Source organism: Xyrauchen texanus, chromosome 14 (assembly GCF_025860055.1).
Source record: "Xyrauchen texanus isolate HMW12.3.18 chromosome 14, RBS_HiC_50CHRs, whole genome shotgun sequence".
Taxonomy (NCBI): Eukaryota; Metazoa; Chordata; class Actinopteri; order Cypriniformes; family Catostomidae; genus Xyrauchen; species Xyrauchen texanus.
In genome coordinates this window covers 9,436,311-9,460,094 of record NC_068289.1, presented here as the reverse complement: position 1 = coordinate 9,460,094, position 23,784 = coordinate 9,436,311, and the positions used below count along the sequence as shown (strand labels likewise).

At 37.1% G+C, this 23,784-nt stretch overlaps 1 protein-coding gene across 11 annotated transcripts in view; it reads right to left on the bottom strand.

Moving 5' to 3' along the window:
• Nucleotides 1–23,784, bottom strand: part of abi2a (abl-interactor 2a) — a 53,227-nt gene that overhangs the window by 19,424 nt on the left and 10,019 nt on the right. For 6 of the 11 annotated variants that reach the window (XM_052143005.1, XM_052143004.1, XM_052143002.1 and 3 more), the window contains exons 2-4: nt 6,510–6,677; nt 3,824–4,000; nt 1,458–1,555 (exon numbers count right to left, since the gene is read on the bottom strand). In XM_052143005.1, coding sequence (XP_051998965.1) covers nt 1,458–1,555; nt 3,824–4,000; nt 6,510–6,677 — 443 coding nt within the window. Of the gene's footprint in view, nt 1–1,457; nt 1,556–3,591; nt 3,610–3,823; nt 4,001–6,509; nt 6,678–23,784 lie in introns of all 11 variants that reach the window. The other 5 variants (XM_052143003.1, XM_052143000.1, XM_052142999.1 and 2 more) reach the window with 1 other exon arrangement.

Genomic DNA, 23,784 nt, shown 5'->3' with positions numbered 1-23,784 from the left:
TACATCGTTGCATGATGTTTTTTCAGTTTAAACTGTGTTAGATGTGACATAAAAAAAGCACCTTGAGTTGACCACGCAATTGCACAGATATTTCACCGCAATGCTCGAATTTGGCTGGCAATGCCGTATCTGCAATGATGCGCAATTCCAGGAATGAGGGGGGAATTTTCAAGTTATGCAGTTATATTATATCTAGCATTCCCATCTCAATCGGTAAGCCATTTATTCATATGTATATGATTAATATAACATGTTCAAAACATGTACACATATAACATGTTTATTATAAGGGAGTTGATTTACAAAGATAAATGTGTTAAATACACATATTTTCAAATTACATTGTGTGAACTTTATCTATGCGTTAGAGAGGGGGTATGCAAAAGTAACAATTTGTCATTGAATACACACCCAGGGTGTTTAATGAGTGAATGAACTATAGTGATATTGCTGATCAGTCCTCTAAAGCAGCACACAATCTGGCCTGCAATGACCAGCCAATACAGGGGGACACAGGAAACCAGAAGAGAGCCAAACTGCCCAGCTAGTGTTCAGTAAACAGGGAAGGACACACACTCTGTCCTCATAAACAGAGCTCTTGCTTACTCAATAATGGCCATACTTAAAAGACTGAGTAAATGCTTTGAGACCAAGCTTATCTGATGCGTTCCATAATCACGGTTTCACACTTTTTCTCCAAATTTTAAATGCCAAAGCACATTTAACATGCATAATTTCTGACCCCAAATGTAAATCAGTCTCTTCACTGGCATAAAGGAAACTTACACATGTGTGAAGGGTAGTGTGGAACCTTATCTGAATTGTCCCTGAGAACTAAAATCATGGCACGCTCATGTGCCCCTAAAGTCAACCACAGACACGTCACATTAACTGTATGTCCTAGACTGAAAAACGGGGTTTAACTAGGAAATGGAAACCTTGCGCTGACATTTCAATAAAAATGTGTTATTGAAATGGAAGAGGTGGATGGTATAATGAAGGAAAAGCTGTTAATAACTCCACAGCATACTCAAGAACTCCAGTCCTGTTGAAAAAGCATCCCACATGGCATCTAATGAAGTTGATTGAAAGAATGTCAAGTATGGACAAAAAAAGAAAAAGGATGGCCAATATAAAATAGTTTTTATTAAATTTATTTTTGGTCACTATGTAACATACTTCCACTGGCATTTTACAGTTTTGATGACTAAAGCTGGTTTGTCCTAATGTTTGGTTGGTAATGTATATTAAGCCGTTCCATTCACTTATCTACAAAAAATTATCTTACCATCAGATTAATGAAAAGATGCTTTTTTTGATCAAAATACCATGTCTGCGGTACATTAAAGAAATTGGGAGTACAAACACTGAGATTTTTGGCTAGGAATCGTTCACTGTATGTTTCGTTTAACAGTTTCTCTCCCCTTAATGATACAAGGCTTCATTCATATACATACCCTATGGTGCCCTTTCCTGGCATTGGGGGGCTGGGTGGTTTCTGTGTGGGAGGTGTGGTACGAGGAAGGCTGCCCATTTTCATATTGTGGTTACTGACCTGTGAGAATGACAACAACAGCTCTAAAAGCAATACCATATTGATTCCATAGAAAGGAGAGAAGAAAAAAAAAAAAAAGCACCAAAAGTTGATAATGGCTTGACAATGCCATCTGAATTTACAGCCACAGAGAGTAAGACAGAGAGAGAGAGTAGAGAGAGAGAGAGAGAGAGAGAGAGAGAGATCTGTGCCAAGTTAACTATCTATCTCACTTAGTTGACAGAAAACAAAGCAGAGAGACAGAGATACCTGTGCCAGGTTAACTGTATCTCACTTAAACACACAAACAGAACAAGCATGCATGCACACAAATGTTTTTAGCAATATGCAGCAATGATAAAATACAAAAAGCAATATGATAAGAATGAAAGTAGAAACAGGAATGATTTCCAAATGGTTGTTCCACATTGTTGACTATCAAAAATGTAAATATACTGTACATTCCTTGCTTGATTTATCTTAAAAGGGATAAAAAAAATTATTTATTCAAATACAATAGCCTAGTTTCAATCCACCTTTCGTGCCATTTTGTTGTCGTCAAAGTGAAAATGCGATTTGCCGCCTTCTGCCCATTTCCATTAAAATGGCCTTTTATCAATAAAAAGGGTGTGCATGATGACGTCATGTCTAAAAAAAACACAATGTGTCACATAGGTTTTGGTTTAGTGCAAAAGAAATCTGCCCTGAAGCAGTTTCCATTCAGAAATGTGTGTTTATTGCCAATTCGCCTCCCAGATGTCCCCAATTGTTTTCCTCTGAAGTTTGGGTAAAATGGGGAGATTATTGAGACAATTCATTGAAATTAGACTGTTTACTATCATTTTAATTAAAAAAATAAAAGCAATCAGAAGAGTTGCAATCAAAAGGCAACGGTTGCCCTTCTGATAGGACTGTAATATGGTCCTGATGTTGCGCATATCGCAGACAGTGGCCATTCATTTGTTCAATATGCACGAGATATTTGTGTTGGCACTCCTGGAAGTGTCACGTTTGCAGATCGGCTCTATATGCCATAAAGATCAATCCATAATCATGTACAATAAATTGGCTTTCAATACTGTCGTCGTGATTAACAGGCTAACGTTTGGGGGAAAAAACTGCATGCGACACTATTTTTGCATTAATGCCAATTTTATTGACAAAAAGGGTTTCCAAACAAGTTTTTCGCGTCGTTTGATGTATCGACGGAGTTTATGCGCTTGAGTTAACAGAAAAATATTATGTCGACATTTGAATGATAATGTGCATTTCCATCATCTTTATTTTGATGCGCTAAACTTTTTCTGCAAAAAATACTTGGATGGAAACGCAGTTAATGAAAACATACAACAACTTTCCATTCATTGAAACAAAGCTGCCAAAAGGACTCATTCTGAACTTCTGTAGCCTTCCGATGTGTGTTAATACACAAATATGAGGTAAATAAGGAGAAAGCAGGATAGAGGCTTTTATTCCTAAACACCTGAAGAACTAAAAGTAATACGTGTAGCATAAGCCTAACTAAATATTCTGTGACTAAAGCTTTTTTTTTTTTTTATTTATTTATTTTTTTTACCAGATACAGAATCATTCATTCTGATCTTAATGTGACTTCAATGTGAATTTTTTTTTATTTTTTATCCATCACAATGTAATGCAGGATTTGCAAAAAGGCCATTACTGATGGATGAGTAATAAAAAATGAATTAGATATGCAAGCAAACTTAAATCCATTGTGTAATGACCAGAGCACAGAACATGCTAAGAGTGTCTTAAATGCGCAACAGCAAAAAATATCTGTTAAAATCAAAGCTTAAAAAAAGATTTTTTTTTTTAAAAAAAACAATCTTTACGTCGACCAATAAACAGGTTTCCCAATTAACATTGGCTAGTATTTAATTTTTTGTAAAATGTCAGTACAAAAATATAAACTCAATGAATCAAATACCAATGATCAATATTGTCAAGCAGTATATTTAGGTCATAACAAAGGAATCATACCTTATTCCTTTTCCATTCATCTCACCAGATCATGAGACGGCTGTAAAAGCCCTTACCTTAAATCTAAGCAACCACTTATACCAAGAACGAAGCAGAAAACAAGGTGAGGAGGAAGCACAGAAGTTAGTGACAGATTTTAGAGACATAGAAAACCCACATCACATACAGACATGTTAGTTAAAAGCAAAACACCAATGCTATTTGAAAAATAAAATGTTCCAAAATGCAAAGCCTCCGTGTACGGTCTAAAGTAGCAGTGCCAGAGATTATGAGAAGCCTGTATCCTACCTTCACACCATGACCGATATCGTCCATGACGCTGTAGTCGATAGATTTGCGAATGTACCGCACGGGCCTCTCAGGATTGGCTGGAGCAATGATTTTATGGGTGCGGAAGGTGTTCTTATTGGTTGTGAGAATACCAATCTCCCGCCTTGCCACTTTTTCTTTATGGATGTCCACTGTCTGGATTTGGGTAACAGAAGAAAAAAAAAAAAAAATTAAATGGGTTTCCCCAATTGACAAATTTCCACATTACTCACAATTCCAAGTTTCCATGACCTTTCCATCCATATGTTGTCTATCCAAGTAAACACTTTGGATTGGACAAACAGGTTCACAAGTCTGTGACGAATTGATCTGAATTAATGAAAAGAACAGATGATTTTAACACTGTTAAGGGAGTTGCACTAGGTAGCGCCACCCACAGTGAAATCCCATTAGTCCAAAATCTTGTTCCTCCATATGGTGATTGTCTGTCCATATTGATCATGAAACTGCTGCCCAACATGACAAATTAGCTGATGCTGGAATCTTTGCCTTGTTAGGACACTATGTAAAGGTCAAAGAGATGGTGGAACATTTGTTTTTGGGTCAAGAACCCTTGACCAACATAATGGACTTAAGTAAAAAAGTGAAGATTCTTTTTTTTTAACAAAAGTCTTAACAAAAGAGTAAAGATGTGAGCCTGTAAATCCCTATCAGTTGAGTTCAGTTTAATTTCACATGGCAATTTGGGAGAGGATCGTGTCAAAAGCATTTCACAAGGAGAGGACGACCGATTACTTCGAGATGCTGTGATAGTGTTTAATGTCTTTACAGCACATGCGGTTGACAGCTGCTAAATTAAATTAAAAACATAAGGGGAGATCATCCTCTGCTGCTGCATCAAACAAATCCAAATTATTTTCAGCATTAAGTGACAGCATTCGAGCACAACAGCAATTTAAACAGCTGAGTTAGCCAACAGACGACTGCAGTGGACAGGAGAGAGAAAACAGGAAGCGATGGAGTGAGAGAGTATAAAGTTAAAAATGTTTTAAAGCTTCCTCTTAAGCCTAAAGTAACCTGTAATTATTTGCATTAATTAGTGGGACCACAAGGCAGCAACATTCACAGTTGAGCCGTTGCCTTCCCAAAAACGCACTATATGTAATAGCCGGTAAACAACAGGAAACGAAGCAGCAAACAACAACAGTATATGAAGAGGTCAGATGATACCTGCATTAGTATAACGAGTCTGAAGGAATTTAAAGACAATGGGTAAACTACTGGAGCAGCTACAGTATCTTATAGCAGTAGCAGCAAGCCTGTGCATTTGCGCAAAGTTAAAGAATTTGTTAATCAAAGATTTTTAAGCACATTTCAGCTCTGTAGGTCCATACGATGCATGTGAATGGGTGCATTTTTGTCCAAAAAGCATATTTAGGCAGCATAAAAGTAATCCACATGACTCCAGTAGATCAATGAACGTCTTCTGAAGCAAAATCGCTAGGTCTGTGTAAAAACCAAATCGATAATTAAAAAAAGTTTTTTATTTTAAATCGCTACTTCCGGCCAGCAATGTTTGAAATGACCCAACTCTAGCGTGACCCTTGTTCCCCGGTTGTAAACCAAGCGTGCGCTTCCAACACGCCATCATACTTGTCAAGCAACAGCTCCGTAATGTGTCCACTGCTATCGGGAAGCATTTGTAAATCAAGGTTTTAATTATCAATTTATTTTTTACACAAACCTATTGATTTGCTTCAGAACACATTAAATGATCGAGTGAAGTAGTGTGGATTACAGCTGCCTAAATATGTCTTGTGGCACCCATTCACTTGCATTGTTTGTACATACAGAGCTGAAAAGCGCTTATAAAAATTTACATTTTTCTTCATACACAAACAAATGTTTACATACTAAACATGACATGTTTTTATGGATGTTATACGTGTAGGTAATAAAACGTGAAAATCTCTGGTTACAAAATCATATTGGTTTTACACATTGCATTCTAACAAGTTAATTTAAATCAAGCTTATTAGTCACCATTCTTAGTAGAATGAGATAAATCATACAAAATTAAAGATTATATTTATCAATAATAAGTGATTGCAAAGTTTGAAAGAGGTACATAAGGCTCTAATCATTAATTTGTAAGTTATACTAACGTTACCACAGTTCAAAGTGATTTTCAGCATTATCTAACAAGGCTAGATTAAGATAAAATGTCTTAAAGAGTTGTGCAAATCTGATGGTAACCTTGCAGAGAAGAAAAGTCTGCTTTAACTGGGTGAGGGTTCTTGTTGGGAGGCCGGTAATTTATGACGTGGAAACATTCCAAACTGAAAGGCTGGGTTTTTCCTAGATCCAGATAAAGGTTGTTTCAATACTTCTGCATATATAATCTTACATAGAAATTATTTTGACGAAAGTAAACCCTTCCAGGCTTCCTGGTAAAATTGAGTGCATCCTCCTTAACTGTAGATTATATTTATAAAGACTGATTAACAGGTGTACATTAACAAATTTGAATGTGGATCCTCCAATCTGTTTTTTAGAGTTGTTACAGTTCACCTTTGTTGGGAGGTGATAGGACTAATGTTGATAAATGGAAAATAATACAGACTCTTAAAACTTGTATCCCCTTCAGTAAATAGATCCCATAGTGTAAGACTGTATTAATGAGTGTGGTGTGTGGCTAGGTTACCTGAGAGATGTGGTTGATGGAGGACTCCATGCGACGTAGCTGGGACGCCTGGATATCAAGCATTTGCAGCACATTGTTGGCGAGTGTGTTGATCAGGTAGGCTACGCTGGCCAGGGACTGAGTTGTGTAGTTCTTGGTTTCCTCTAGAGCGATGTGCTTGTCTGGAGACTAATGGAGAAATAAAACAGTAGGGTCATTGATAAATAAAGTTGTTAAAATTACAAATGTTTTAAATCTAGTTTGAAGCTAGATTTTGAAAGCATTTTCTTTTTGCAGTTTCAGATCGCAAGGTACCACCTAAAATCATGGCATAATCAATTTCAAAATTAAAAATAAGGCCCCTCTTTGAATTTGAAATGTGATCATCATTGATCATCGTTTTCATGATCCATCATTGCCGTCACTTCAGAGTACTCGTGCCAATCCCTACTGTAAATTCTGTAGAAGATTGTAAAGGTTGATTGTAAAGGTTGCATTAAATCGGTCCATTGCTCTGAGGTCTCCAGAGACCTGAACTGCTGGCACAGGCCAATTAATGTATCAACTGGACATTTGAATGGGCCAGCAGAGTGTGTGGAATGTCAAGATCTCAGCATTTCTTCTTCTGTGAAAACAGACTGCACAGACACATGCTTTAGTCACAGACTTTGATCCCCAAACTGACAGAGAAAAAGTGTATGAGTTTGTGTATAAACAATTCCTGTATTTAACCCAGGGCAGTGCCATGAGTGAACAGTCACCTCTAACATACTTCTGACTGTGCTCAATATTGTAGATGGCAGACCACTGTAACAAATGTAAATTTATGACAACAGATCATTGTGGAACCTAAAGGGTCATTCAGACAAAACACGTTCTTGCACCAAAAAAAAAAAAAAAATAGGTGTCTAACTTGTTTCACCAACGAATAGAACAGAATGCATGTGTCTCAACACAGCGTCTAAAAAACATGACACTCCTTCACACAACTTGCCACAATTGTCAAAGACGTCTATTTAGAAAGTTTACAAAAACACATCCACCAAGTAATATAGTTAGATTTATACATTTAATTGAGCTACATTTAATTAGCCTAAAGTCCTGTTCACACATTTTCAATGAGAGCTGGCGACTTCGGCAAAAAGAGCAACAGCAACCATTGACGACTAGATGTGGGCGTGACCATCAACTTTAGAAAGAAAAAAAAAAAAAAGTTACCCAATTCAAATGAGGAATGACTACCAATAGGAGCTCACGTCATCTGTCTCCACTGATATGATGACATACAGTGCTGGCAAGACGGAGAGGTTGAAGTTTCTGTGAGTGATTTTAAAAGTTCTATGATTTGTCTGTAACCACATACATGGATATAATTAAATCTGATGTGTAGAAAACAAACTGTCAGCAGTCCGAGTGGTTTGATATCATATATTGATAGCTCGTTCATCCTTTCCCGTTCAGCTTGTTAATGATTTAATGCACTGCTATAGTTTATATAAAATACACTTTCCCCATCAGTGTGCATTTTAAACAAAATAATTATTTGTCAAATTCAAAATGTTTTACTGGCAATGTATCACCTGCAATCAGATTTTCTAAAAGATATGGCCAGACGTTAATACATTAGAGCAACAGCAGTAGAAACGCCCACTGGTGACAAGCGAAAAAGTCACTGCATGTGTGAACGGGGCCAAAGACTATTTAGCAGAGTTGGGACAATTTAAATAAAATTAATCAGAGACATTGGAAAGCCCAACGGATGTAGAAAGGAAGTCCCGCCTTACAGACATTGCCTGTCAATCAACTCGAGAATGTGTTGATTGACACAAAAATTAAGGTTTGTGTAATCTGAGGTAAAGAACAATCATTTATGATTCCAGTGTTGTCCGATTTCAATGTATAATTGAAATACGTTCTTTGGACATAATCATGACCAACTGTTTTTGAGATTTCGTTCTTTCCCCATTCAAGCAGATAGGAGCTAGGGTTGGGCGATGTCCCCTAACTTGGCAGTTGACGATGTTGACAGTAAAACATCGCGATGGACGATGATATCATCGGTGGGGTGGGGGGGTTATATAATTTCATATAATTTTCAAAAATTATAATTTCGTTATTTCACTAACCCAACTAATGACTCGTCGGCGCTTTATCAGTAGGTTGCACGACACGTGAAGCATTCTTTTTGTTTTAGCTTTCACTTAAGAAGAGTTGTGCACTTTTTATTTTAATATAGCTCTTTACATAAATACTATTTTCCACTTAAAAACTATAATTTCGTTATTTTACTCACTGATGAGCAAAAGGTCGAGGCACAAATGACCATGTACCTGCAGGAAATGGCCATTGATGGGGAAGAGGACCCGCTGACTTGGTGGAAAATGAACGACAAAAGGTTTCCGTTCATGGCAAGATTAGCACGGAAATATCTGTGCATATGTGCTACCAGTCCTCCATCGGAGTGGGTCTTCAGCAGATCGGGTAGTGTAGTTACTCCAATCCGCAGCTTATTAAAACCAGATAAAGTGAATATGTTGGTATTTCTGGCCAGAAACATCGAAATTTAAACATGGTCTATGGTGAAAGATATTAGACTTCTTTACGCATTTTTCGCCATCCGTTGCGGAGCGATTCGATTTTGCATATTATTTTTTAAACGTTCATTTGTGTAGTTCATATGACCACTTTACAATATTTCAATAACATAATTTAATTTGTAGCCTGTGCTGATGTTAATTGTGCTGCTAATTATAAGAGAAATGTTAATGCCGAGTTTCGGTCTGAGTGTTGTTCCGTTTTCCTGTTCTTTATTTGTTGTTCTTCTATGTTTTAATAAATGTGTGTTATTCATATTCACCTCGTTTCTTTAATTTGATTTGACATTATGGATTTATGGCCAAGGAAATTTTTCTTTAAAAGTATTAACCAGACAAAAGTTATTTGACGTTCGCTGGTCTGGATTTATCTTAAACTGCCGCTTCAGTGTATACAAGAGCTATGTGACAATGAGCAAGATTTTCTGAGACACTAACTACAAACAATTAATTAATAAAGGCTATTTTCTTGTAGCCTACAACATAAAATATTTTAATCTAAATGTACAGTGTAAGACATGTAAAAAAAAGACAAGAAGCTAACAATGTCAAGATCAATATTTGTGTAGCCTGCCTGACACGGTATTTTCACAGACTAACACGTCACGTCTCTGGCATATACAGTATTTAAAATAGCATATATGCATTAGTTATATTCTCAATTTAATTTACAGAGCAATCCCTGCAAAGTTTTTAGGTTAACTATAGAAGAGACTAGGATTAGTGAGTCACACTAGCAAGACTCACAAAAGGGGGCGTGGCATCACGATGGTGGCTCTACATCGTGATGTTGGTCAGCCATCACGATAGACGATGATATCGTCCATCGGCACAACCCTAATAGGAGCTGCACTTTTGTGACTTGAAATACCAGCCCGAGAGCATTCCAAAGATGGCCACTAATGGACTGACTTGCTAGAAAGACTTTGCAACCATAAAAAGGCCAAGTTTAAGCCCTGTCAAAGAACAGGTGTGTTTATCTGCATTTTCAATGGCTTTAAAACCAGATAATTTGTACTAGGAGCATAAATTATACCTCAAATTGAGTCGTGACATTTTTGATAAGATTTTTGTCTGGGTGGAAAATAAAATGGGTGAAATTTTAATTTAGACTTGGGAGTGGGATCTTTTTAATACATCTTATGCTGAACTAAAGCAGAGCAGTTTACAAATCAAAAGAAGCCATTCATGTGACACAAATAAGAAAGAAGAAATCAATAATTTCGCAATTATGCACTCACTTTCAAATTTTCAAAACCACTGTGTGCATTTATTGCATGCATAGGCAATGCTGCAGGCCCTAAAGACAGCATCTATCTATGGGCCATGGGCTTGCAGTAGGCAGACATGTAGGATAGGAAGGCCTTGCAGGAAGGACTCTCCTCACCAGGACACAGAGTGACACACTGACACTAATATGCAGACATTGTGCATTGCACTGTGAAGAACACTGACCCACACTGATGACATCACAGCTGCTTCTGTACTGATACAAGAGGGGGAGGAGAGAGAGCATTGCCTCACAGACCTGATCCTTCTCAACCAATGAGAGAGAAAAAAAAAAAAAAACCCACATATGCTGTGATTCACTGCTCATGAAGACAGAAAACTTGAGATGCTCGGGTGATCACAGCAACAGAAAAAAAAAAAACCCTGACAGCAAATCACAGAGAAATTAAAACATTAACATTCCAGCATAGTTTGAAATTAATATAAAAAATGGAATTAGATTTTAAAACATTTTTTAAATTAGATAAAAAAAACTAAATTTCATCTTATGAAACGAAGGTCTTATTATTTATATTTAAATTTGGAGGATAAAATGCCCAATCCTGCAACCACACACACACAAAGATCTACATTTGACCTTTGCTTGAACTCAGAGGGCCCCCTAGGGCTGGGTGGAATGACTCTACAAGTGGACAGGACTGCTTTATGATATATAGATAAATAAATTATAATTGTGTAATATATATTTATTTATTTATTTTATTTTTTTAAGCGATATCACATGAGCATGAGTGTGATATTGCCCTACATCAGCACTGCTGTGATTCGGCCGCAGGTCCTCGAATCTGAATGGACGAGAGAAGCTCCACGAGCACTGACTGTCTCACATCATCAGCACTCCAATGCTTCACTGTGTGTCTGTGTGTGTGTGTGTGTGTGTATCACTCTGCTTGTGTTCATGGCATTCTAAACTAGTACAGATGTGTTAAAAGCTAATGTTTGTCTTTTTTTTTTTTTTTTTTTTTTGTAATATGAGCCAGTTTGGTGACGTGAATCCACATCAGTCATAGTTTACATAGAACAGCTCTTAGTGATTGCTTGTATTACTAAAGCTAGGAAATAGCTTTAAACTAACAACTTCAGCATTACGTCTTATCACAGTTGAGAGACACAACAGACTGATTACACAATGGGTGCTGTTTAAAATGGCGGAGGACATTGCGGTTTTTAATAGTGATCGACTCTTGTGCACCACCTACTGCGAAATGGGTAGAAATACCCCCGCTTGGACCCTTTTTTCCACTGAGAAAGCTGATAATCCAAAAGCTGACAGCACCTCTGCTTGGGAGTGGCAACAGGTGATTGCACACGCTGCGTCGCACACACACCGGCAGATTCTGATATGCAGTGTAATAAAGTAGTTCCATGCACAAATGCGTTTATGACCACTCTCAGTTTTTCATTGAACTGTTGTCTATAAGCAATATCACACTTGCAATCGTGCTATATGGCCCTAAATCAGCACTGCTGTGAATACATGTGATCACAGCAGTGCTGATTTAGGGCCAATCACAGCAGTGCTGATTTAGGGCCATATCGCACGATTGCAAGTGTGATATTGCTTAAATAATATATGAGAATATGGGCTATATACAATGATTAGAAAGTAATGATAAACATTGATATGCTAGGAAGGCAATTATTTGAAGAGAGGAAAGAATTTACACCAGACTCAAACAGCTGTTAGCTAATAACATAGGCCATCCTTGACCCCTCCAAAGAACTGAAACTGATCAGAGCAGGACCTCACCCTCTCCATGACCAATCACTGCATTGTTTGGGCTCTTTTTTCTGAAATGAGAACAGCACTGCAGAATAGAAGAGCAGGTATTTTACAACCAATCCCTCCCTGAAAGTCAGACCTTTATAAAATCACACACAAAAAGGCAGGGCTCATGGGTAATTGCACAATACTGATGACACCAATCACTGCTCAGCTGAATGTATTTCCATCCCCAATGGTGGGGAACATTCAAAGCCAGGGGCATGAATCCATTACGTGCATAGACATGGATGGTCCAATCATACTGTGCTAATAACAACATTTGTGTCACACAAAGTGAGCATGAGACTAGCGGCACAAGGAAACCCAAAGAATAATTTGGCCTTTCTTACAATCAATAATCAAACACGCTCCTGGCACATTTCTTTTCAAGTTGCACCAAGAAGTCCATTATGTTTTTTACAAATCGATACTTTGAATGAAATGAAGTGTAAATAGCCCCCCCAAAAAATGAATCGATTAAATCAACTCTTGACTGTTGTTTAACTACTTACTCCTATTTCAAATAGTATCTTGCCTTCTGCCAATCTACAGTTTAAAAGTGGTGTTGTCGTGTGAACATGTAGTCGAGGATGCATCACAGATGTAGAAGACGAAACTGAAAATAAAGCAGCCCACACCATCTCTCCTCCTACACAGAGACTCATCGTCCTTTCATCTTCACCAGCATATGAACACAGAAGATAAGAATGAGTATCTGCCTCCAGTCGGATGCTCTCCTGGTTCTGCAGGTAACTCTGGATCCTGTCATCATAAATGCTGCCTGTCAGTACACAAACCACATTAAAAAAAAAAAAAAAAAAAACAAGTGCTGGTCTAGAAGACTCCCTTGCATAAAGTTATGCAGGCACTGAATATGGCAAGCAATTTTCAGCAGTTAAAGTATATGGGTGATCTCGGTCATTTGAAATGACTGGAATCCTGGGGAAAACCAAGCAGATTTTAAGACAGGGAAAAATGACAAAAACTGCTTCAGTGGAACAAATTTTCTGAGGTTCTAATGGTTGTCTGGGTATAATGAATGCTTCTGTTGTCTAGGAAACAATGATTTAATGAAGCATCATTAAACTCTGATAAATAACTTGGAAGATGATGATGGTATGACCTGTGCTATGCACAAGCAGACAGACTGGCCAACGATTATAAATATATTCACACCAAATGCAAACACACAACACTCTCCTTATAAAAGCAAAACCATTACCCCAATTTGACAAACACTTGTGGTGGAAGATCATGAGGGGATTATCAAAAATAGACTACATGGTTATGTAGAACTCGACAATAAGGAAGGCCCACTTGCCCAGGACCAGTGTGCGAGTTTCAGGACAGAACTTAAAAGCTTCTATTCTATTAAGGAAATTTTTTTTTTTTATTACTTAAATCAGACTGTTGAAATGGCTTGTTTGAAATGTGTGAAACTTCTGACATCATCTGCAAATGACAACAAGACAAATGCCTATTTTTTGTCATAGCACCCTTTGGCCCCTCCCATTGGTACTCAGTCAGTCACACAGGTAAAGAGGAGAGAGAATGGCCTGTCATGAGAGATTCATCTACACTTATAAAAGGGACTTACACAGGACACCTTTTTATACCAATCTGAATTTAAATGTTTTTCTACATAAACCTAAACTAGAAGAAAAGCTTTGACCATTACCATACATCTCACACTGCCTTTAAAATACATAATTTCAAGAGATATATACACTCACCTAAAGGATTATTAGGAACACCATACTAATACTGTGTTTGACCCCCTTTCGCCTTCAGAACTGCCTTAATTCCACGTGGCATTGATTCAACAAGGTGCTGAAAGCATTCTTTAGAAATGTTGGCCCATATTGATAGGATAGCATCTTGCAGTTGATGGAGATTTGTGGGATGCACATCCAGGGCACGAAGCTCCCGTTCCACCACATCCCAAAGATGCTCTATTGGGTTGAGATCTGGTGACTGTGTACAGTGAACTCATTGTCATGTTCAAGAAACCAATTTGAAATGATTCGAGCTTTGTGACATGATGCATTATCCTGCTGGAAGTAGCCATCAGAGGATGGGTACATGGTAGAGCTCGACCGATTTATCGGCAGGCCGATATTAGGCATTTCCCAAACTATCGGTATCAGTGTTTATAATGGCCGATAAATTAATATTTAAAAAAAAAAAAAACGGACAAAACACCCTTCAGCCATGTCATGAGTGTTGGAGTTGTATAGTTTGTCCACCAGAGGGCACTCTACACAGTCCCTGTTGGCAACACTTGTGTATAACGCGCCACACATCCTGCAATCTGCTGATCCAGCCAGAGTCGGGCAGAGAGAATCAGTTATCCGCGAGTGAGATCATCGGTGAAGTGTGTTCATGCCATGGTGAGTTGGTCACATACATTGCTTGAATAACAATTAAAAGAACATCCCCATCAGTTCTCTTAACTCAAATAAGCATGACAAAATTTGTGACTATCATGTCCAGTTTTGCTGCTGTTAAATAAGCCGAGAGTGAAGCGGAATTAGCTAGTAATAATTACGTTACGTTGTTACAGTGTAGTTGACTGACTGTCCTTTTAACTTTTGACGATGTGACTGAAGTATTTCTTTAATAGCTGTGACAGTTATAGCAATGAGACGTATCATCTCTCCTTGGCCTGTTATATTGAAAATGTATGTTTTACAATTTGCAGTATGACGTTATCCATTGCTAAATTATGGCTCATCATAGACTAGCCAACCACAAAGCTAGCTAATGCCACTATCATCAGTGGAAGACCACTAACGTTAACATTAATGAGCTTGGAAACCACAACGAACTTTTTCTGCCTAAATAAAGTAATGATTATTACTGTATTTATAACTAGCATATCTCTAGTTACAGTCCCTGCATTGTAAAATGTAAGTTAGACTTGCGAGGAGTGAACATTTAGACAGAGAAAAAGTATCAAACGTATCTTGTGCATAAAAGACAAATTTAGCTTTTCTTTTACATGATGTGTGTGAATCCAACGACGCCAAGTGTGCGTTGCAGACTGTCGTTCAGCCGCAGCATTAACGAGTCACATAATGGATTTAGAATCGCTAAATAATAGGTTTTAGAAGGCAGGCAGCAACTGATGATTGAAAATGGTTTGATGTAGCTTGATGGAAAGAATTTAAAAAGTGCAGGTAAAGGGATAAGCAAGCTGACATTGTAATTATAAGGTAGCTTATAAGGCAATGTAGGGAGTGGGACTAATTATTACAATACACGCACACGAACATTTAGGAATGACCTTTATCTTGTTTAATGATAATATAAAATTATGATGATATATCTAGTAATAATGTCATCATTATTTTTTGTAATGAAACACAACACCAACCGTTTCACCAGACTGTCAGTTTTGGCAAGGCAGTACCTCTCCTGTCCACCCTCCTCTGTGGCGAGCGAAAGAGTGTTCAGCACCATAGGGAATATTTATGAGGATAGGCGAAGCTCTTTGAAAGGAGATAATGCAGAGAAACTTTGCTTCTTGTACTACAACCTGCCTCTGCTGGACTGGAGCTATTGAGGATTGACTGATTCAGTACACTACCTCATATATACTGTTAGCAATTTATAAGTAGTATAGTTTAAAGTTATATTTATGAAGCTATACCAAGTCTTTTAATACTGGTAACTTTGATTTGGTTGTTATAAAATATATTAAAGTTCTGATAAATAAAATGTATAAAAATACAAACTTTAATATATTTATACTTTTCTTGGCAAGTTTAAATGAGATTTTCTCAAATGCAAATGTGTACATGTTGCTCACATATTATTTTAGCACAATTTGTACTGAATACAGCGTAATGAAACATTTACAATTTAATATGGTGTAAGTAGCTGAAATAAGCACAAATGTCAGGGGCATGTCAAAACATCTTCAGGATCCAAAAAACGCTTCCGAAAAACGGGAACGGGTCCTAGCATAGATCGGTGCAAAAATGGTCAAGGATGCCTTCAAAACAGCTGAATGGAATAGAACGGAGTTCTGTCTTTATATTTATATACACTCACCTAAAGGATTATTAGGAACACCTGTTCAATTTCTCATTAATGCAATTATCTAATCAACCAATCACATGGCAGTTGCTTCAATGCATTTAGGGGTGTGGTCCTGATCAAGACAATCTCCTGAACTCCAAACTGAATGTCAGAATGGTAAAGAAAGGTGATTTAAGCAATTTTGAGCGTGGCATGGTTGTTGGTGCCAGACGGGCCGGTCTGAGTATTTCACAATCTGCTCAGTTACTGGGATTTTCACGCACAACCATTTCTAGGGTTTACAAAGAATGGTGTGAAAAGGGAAAAACATCCAGTATGCAGCAGTCCTGTGGGCGAAAATACCTTGTTGATGCTAGAGGTCAGAGGAGAATGGGCCGACTGATTCAAGCTGATAGAAGAGCAACTTTGACTGAAATAACCACTCGTTACAACCGAGGTATGCAGCAAAGCATTTGTGAAGCCACAACACGCACAACCTTGAGGCGGATGGGCTACAACAGCAGAAGACCCCACCGGGTACCACTCATCTTCACTACAAATAGGAAAAAGAGGCTACAATTTGCAAGAGCTCACCAAAATTGGACAGTTGAAGACTGGAAAAATGTTGCCTGGTCTGATGAGTCTCGATCTCTGTTGAGACATTCAGATGGTAGAGTCAGAATTTGGTGTAAACAGAATGAGAACATGGATCCATCATGCCTTGTCACTGTGCAGGCTGGTGGTGGTGGTGTAATGGTGTGGGGGATGTTTTCTTGGCACAGTTTAGGCCCCTTTGTGCCAATTGGGCATCGTTTAAATGCCACGGCCTACCTGAGCATTGTTTCTGACCATGTCCATCCCTTTATGGCCACCATGTACTAGAGCCCGACCGATAAAGGATTTTGAAGGCCAATACCGATACAAATATTTGTTGGGTTTAAAATCCGATAAACCGATATGTCGGCCGATATTTTATTTATTTATTTATTTTTTTTTTCAGAAACGCGCAACAAAACATTAACAGATTTCCCTAACATTAGTTATTTGTAGTTATTTATGAGTTTTAACTAAAATAATATGATAATGCATTTTAAAAAGAAACTTGTTTCTTTTATTGTCACAACAGAACAGAGGAACATCAAAATATATTAAAGTTCTGATAAATAAAATGTATAAAAATACAAACTTAAGATATGAAACGTAAAGTCCTTTGAACAAAAACACAAAAAAGACTAAAAGAAAGATTTAAAAAAAAATCTGTACGGGTTTTAAATCAAAATACCCCTCTTTAGACAATATTAATGTAAACACCGCTGTAAATGAATTAGGAGTGTAAACAGACAGGATTAAATCTGCGCTGTCTTGACAAGATATTAAAGCAAACAACTATTAATGCATAAGCAGATGGGACCAATTCTTTAAAAGAAATTACACAAAAAAAACTTTACATGATTTTGCCATACCGCCCATCCAAAATCTGAAAATCCCCTTAATCATAGATCAAACTGCCTTAAGGAAAATATCCAATAAATGAGTAATTTCAACCGGGTTAACAGAAGTTAGATATAGAGCAAAAGATAATTTACTGCAGCCAGGTCACAGACACTTACAAATAATACCATTATACGTTTCATTACAGCATTCCCTCCCTTCATTTGTGTCTCGCTGTTGCCTCAGTTTTGCATGACTGTTCTTGATACACTGTGTCTATTAATCTGACCTAGTTGGTAGTCTGGTTACTCTAGCCTGAGGAGGGGGCAGCATTGCACCATGAAACTTGAGGACAATTCACAAATATGCCACTAAATCAAGAAAGAGGGGCGAGTGTGTGGAGGAGGACAAGAATCTTCCGTGCTGTAATCACTCTCAGATGGTGTATTACAGAGCATTGAAATGTAAAAGATGGACACTGCTGTCCATTTTCAAATGGCAACTTGCCTCTGGTTGACACTCAAAATGTCTCACGTCCATTGATGATGCAACAGAGACAAAAAAATAACTGAAAAGTGTTTCTAACAGTTAAATTATGATAATTTTTATGCTAGTATGGGATTATTGCTAAAATAAAACCCAGTATGAATAAATCAGATCGGAGGGAAATACATAAGCAAAAGGCAGCACTGCAAAAAAAATATATATATATATATATATATATATATATATTTATATATATATATATATATACATATACATATACATATATACATATATATATATACATATACATATATATATATATATATATATACATGTATATATATATGTATATATACACACCATTAATCTTCTAATAAATAAACAGTTCAATGTAATACAAATTTTATAGTTCAGCAATCATTAACCAAAACATTTGACTGCAGAATTTAGCAATTAACCAATGACAATCAGTATTCCCGAGACTATGTTCAACAATCTTAAGATTTGAACTGATTTAAATTTAAAAATACACACTGGGTCCCCAACAGCACACACAATAAATAAAAGCAGATCAAAAGCAATCTAAAGCAGAAAACAGTCTCAAGAGTTTGCCCTCACAGAAAAGACTCCTGGTGCCAGTAAATGAAAAAAAACCAAATGCCATTCTGCCCTTAAAAAGAGAGGCTATCTTCAAGAAGAGTCATGTTAGCATCAACTCTCCAAACTTTAAGCGCAAAGCACGGTACTGCCAGGGCTTTAATTCGACACATTCTAAACTATTCTGTTGAAATTTTTAATAATTAAAATCACCACCTTTGTGAGAACAGCATAAAAGGTAATTGCCACAATCACAAATTTGCAGAAGCTAAAGCTGAGGGTTCATTACAGGTGCTTTGACTTTGCCACCCCTTCTAGAGTAAGCGATCTGCATGGGCGTAAATGGAAATCCACTTTCAGCACACTTCATTTTGACATGCCTTTCAATCATGAATTTCATTCTGCAGAGACACTGTAATTACTACATCAATCTGGTTTACTCTAATAATGGTTTCTTCTGGAACTATTGAGTATGCAATGCTGTGGTGGGAGAACAAAACCCAGAATTTTAATTATTGCATCAAATGGCAGTTTTCTATTGACAAAAGGTGTATGTATTTACTTTATTTTGGAGTAATGTCGGTTATATAAAAAGGACTGAAAATACACATTTTCACTTATTTCTTCTGTACAGATCACATCCTGACACTGCTGTGCAGTTTTGTCATGGGCCTCATATAGAAGATGCAACATTCTTTTTCAGAAAATCCTCCCCACCCCTAAACCGCTTATAAAAACAAGATGAATTGATTTTAAGTGGGTAGTTTTTGGCCAGAATAGGCCTAAGCTGCAAACTAGATGTGATAGTCAAAACTCTGACTACGAGAGACATAATGTCTTCATAATGTCAATGATTCAGGACTAGAATATAATACCTTGCGGTTTTATTGTGACCTTTACCCTTATAAATCTTGATCAAATTTGTTTCTGGGCAATAAAACAATATCGATATTGATTGTGGAAAACAAATCCTAGATTTAAAATTTTTATATTTAGCTTATGTTCTACATACAGACGATCAGATCAGGTGTGCACCACTAAAAATGCAAGCAGTCTGGCTTTTACAAGCAAATAGCCAACTGATTCCCAGTCATGAAATTAGCCGGTTAGGATGTATTAGCTGGCTAGCAGCTACCTAGCACTGCTGTAATGCTGGGCGATATTTTGGATATTAACAATATAATAAAGATCATTTTGCCATGTAAAATGTACAAATATAGTGATGATTTTAAAATGTGCTTTAATTTGGCCATTGAGTTTCATAAAGAGCACATCAGTAGACTAAATTCATGATTCTGCAGGGCTGCACAATTACACAAAACAACAAGTTGGTTATATGTGATTATTAATACACAAAAGGGTGCGATATAAAGACAAATAAACATGGCCTGTGGGATGCAGAACAAACCAGTGACGCGCTGATCTGTGTGCATGTATTGTGAATTCAAAAAGTAATGCAGGTTTAAGCAGTTGCGCAATTCCAAACATTAGTAACGGTTACAAGTTATTATACAAATCTACAAATGAGGCACAGAATAACAGGAGATTACAGCATTTCAGGAAATGCAGAACATTGTAAACTTTCAAGTACATTGTTACAGAAAGGGCCATTTCTGTCACAATAAAAGCTCCTTGTGAAGTTGAAGTAAATACAGCACTTTGTGTCAAAATAAAAGCCCCAGGTGAAAATGAAGTAAACAGGACAGAAATGTATTACTTTTGTACAACGCAAATCTGCCATCCATCAAATCCATTCAGCATTATTATTATAAATCATCATCATCATCCTGATGTGTCCCACAGTAATAATTTTGTATTATGCAATGTTCAACTGGGGTTTCAAAAATAAGTCCGTGAAGTAGCTTTGCACAGTAAAAACATTTGAAGGTCAATTTTCAATTATTCATTCAATTATTTCAATATAATGCAGAACTGTGAATTGAGCTTGCTCACTTGGGTTATTAATACAATTATTATTCAATTACTTATTTTTAAACACCATAAACAATCATATTTTATCTAAATTACACAATGATTCATCATCGACATTACAGTTTTAATCGTCTGTTAATGCCTGATCTTCTGTAAAGCTGCTTTGAAATGATGTGTTGTGAAAGGTGCTATACAAATAAAATGGACTTGAAATAAAGTGCATAGCAATGAAGAATATTGCATTTCATTCTCCCTTGTTTATTTTATGAAAAACAAATTATTCGATTTTTAATGTCTTTTAAGTATTTAATCTACTTGGCTACAATGGCTGTTTGGATGAAATGATTGTTCCTCTGTTCCTCTGATATAACAAAAATACTTGAGCCATTTTACAGCAAATGCATAATTATCGAGATATATCAAATATTGTAAATAGGCTGAAAAATATCGAGCTATAATTTAATATCACCCAGCCCTTAATGCAAACCAGTAATAAAGCTAACGTTCGGTTAGCTATCTAGCTATCCGGCTAATATAATATCGGTGTGAACCAAACCATGCAATACAGATATTGACTGAACACAAGAGTAACACCGATATAAACATCATTGCTGTTTGTTTATTTACCATTTAGATAAATGTTTTTGTTTTTCATGATCCATAGCACTGTTTTGTGTGAACATTCCAACATTGATAAACACACATAAAACGGAGTTAAAAAAAAAAAATTCTAACATTTTAGAAGAGGCTTAGAATTAAGCCAATACACTTTAACCGGTGCCATCAGCAAGTAATGCTTACAGTTTGCACAACTGGAAGAAAGTAACTGCGCCACCTGGCTCTATTGCTGCTTTTCATTCAAAGTCAGATATGGGAAATTCCAACTTGATATCCCTGATTTCCGACCATAAAAGGCCTTCCATTGCCCGATGCCCGGAAGATGACGTATAAACAAACAAAACTGCAATGCTCCCATTATTTCAGCAGGTGATCGAATGTCACCAGAGAGGTTTCCTAGCAACATCCATTTGTTGTACGTTTAGAAAATGGCAGATTGCCCATTTTTTGAACACCCATCTCAGCAAACGTTTGTGTTTTATTATCATGCATTACAGAAGCTTTAACTCATTGATTAATATTATTTAGCCTAATAAAAATGTTATGTTTATCACTAGGCACATTTGAAATGAGCAACTTTTGCGCAGAACAGATCACCAGTGATCACCGGCAGGTGCATGCTTGTTAGAAATCTGTCTGACTTGCTTTGCTGTCATAGTGACACATATCAAAACTACTCTTGCGAGATGCGGCGGCAGCAGTTTTTAGAGCCAGTGCTTCTTGAATTTAAACATCTGGAATGCACTTCCTTCCCCATTAATGGAATGAAATGTGTACTCAGGGTTTTTCCAAAGATAAATTTTGGGCCAAATTGTATGACATATATTTTTCTTTCAGCACTACATAAGCACTATATGCTTCTCATGTGGAACACTGATGTGTGCAGGGTGATTGAGGCCTGGTTTCATGTTGCGTGATCCACCGAGAATCACTCATGTGCTCTAATGATGTGCTCTACTTTATCCTACTGCATCTCTGGAGCACACAGGTGCGCAGTCAACCAGGCTTCCCTCGAAGCGCGATCTACGATGATAGCGCAGAGCTCTCATGCATGATTAAACTGGGCTTCCCTTGATATCATGGCGCAGACCACACAACTTATGGGACCCATTTGTATTCTACATGACGATTTTCTATTTTAAAGCATTATGGAGTAATTTAACCATTTCAAATGGCTAGTCAGCAATTCTGAACAACACTGACTTTTTTGGTTTATTCATTTTATTATTTCTTAAAAGAACGGAAAAGGTATTAAGAGACATTAATGACAAATCGATTGCATGGATCTCTTGACACACACGGAACAACTTTTACTCTCCACATGCATTGAAAGGATCTTGCTGCAAAATACTCCACTCCAATAAACAATTACTGGGGAGTAAAATCTAAACAATTACCAGCCAGTTGCCATATATATACACATTTTTAGTCACATAGCGCAAAATTGGTTGCAAATACGAACCATGCAAACCATGCATTTACTTTACTCAAATACACTTTGAATAACCTATAATTATTATAAATATTTTAGAGCTGTCAGTACAAATTTTGCGGGGAATTGCATACATGCGTCATTCGCCCGTGCATGCTGATGCGTGTGGGAGTAACTTAAGCTGAAAGTTTGTCACATCTAAATGACAAAAAAATGTACCATGGATCACTTAAAATGGCAAACCTACAGGGAATCACTGGTTGTTAAAACAAAAGAAACCCCGAACAGTGCAGAGTCTAAAGGCAAAAAGGGAAAGCGACCGAGTCGGTTATAAAACCTGAATCAACATCGGCTTGGCTTTTCAGAGGTGGTGACAACTCTGAGACCTGAAAAGGATTTAAAAGCGACCCAGAGATGGCTAATTTCATACACAACAGGCAAGATATTTTATTGATATGGTTTATGTACAATTCATATAGTACACGTCTGTGTGTGTAGTGAAATACAATAATTATACAGTAATAGGTGCAGAACCTTTTACTTGCTAGTGCACAGGTGTATTTTTCTTTATTATGGCAATCATTTATATAAATAAATCCTTTAGTCCTAGGCTTGCCAAGGAAATGCAAGTCTTGAAATTATGTTGACCACTGGTTGGTAACAATGACATTCTATAGATTAAGCGATTTATCTACAGGAGTCTGCAGTTGCACGCAAGTGTTTATTTTGTTCTTTCACTTTGTTGTAGAGTGGTATTCATTGCTAGACTTGTGCGGTTTGTTTACGGTCTTAAACTCGCGTCACTTAAACGTGTGTTGTGCTATATTGTTTTGACTTGTCCCAGGGTATTCACGGCAAGATTTAGAGTTGTTTGTCCAGTGTGTGTAAAACCATCATTTTTTTTTTAGAGTCTATAAACTGTGCTTCACTTGTTATTCACAGTATTATTTATTGCTAAAGCGTAGCATCATTTATTTGCAGTGTACTGAAGTCGCGTTTATTCCCACGCTTGTCACCTCGCGCAACCCGTATTTTCGGTTGCCCATGTGACTAGCTTTGTTGTGCCAAGTAGCGTTAAGGCGTGTCCTGCTTTTTTCACTATAAGGCTCGTTAGCATAGTGTATACTC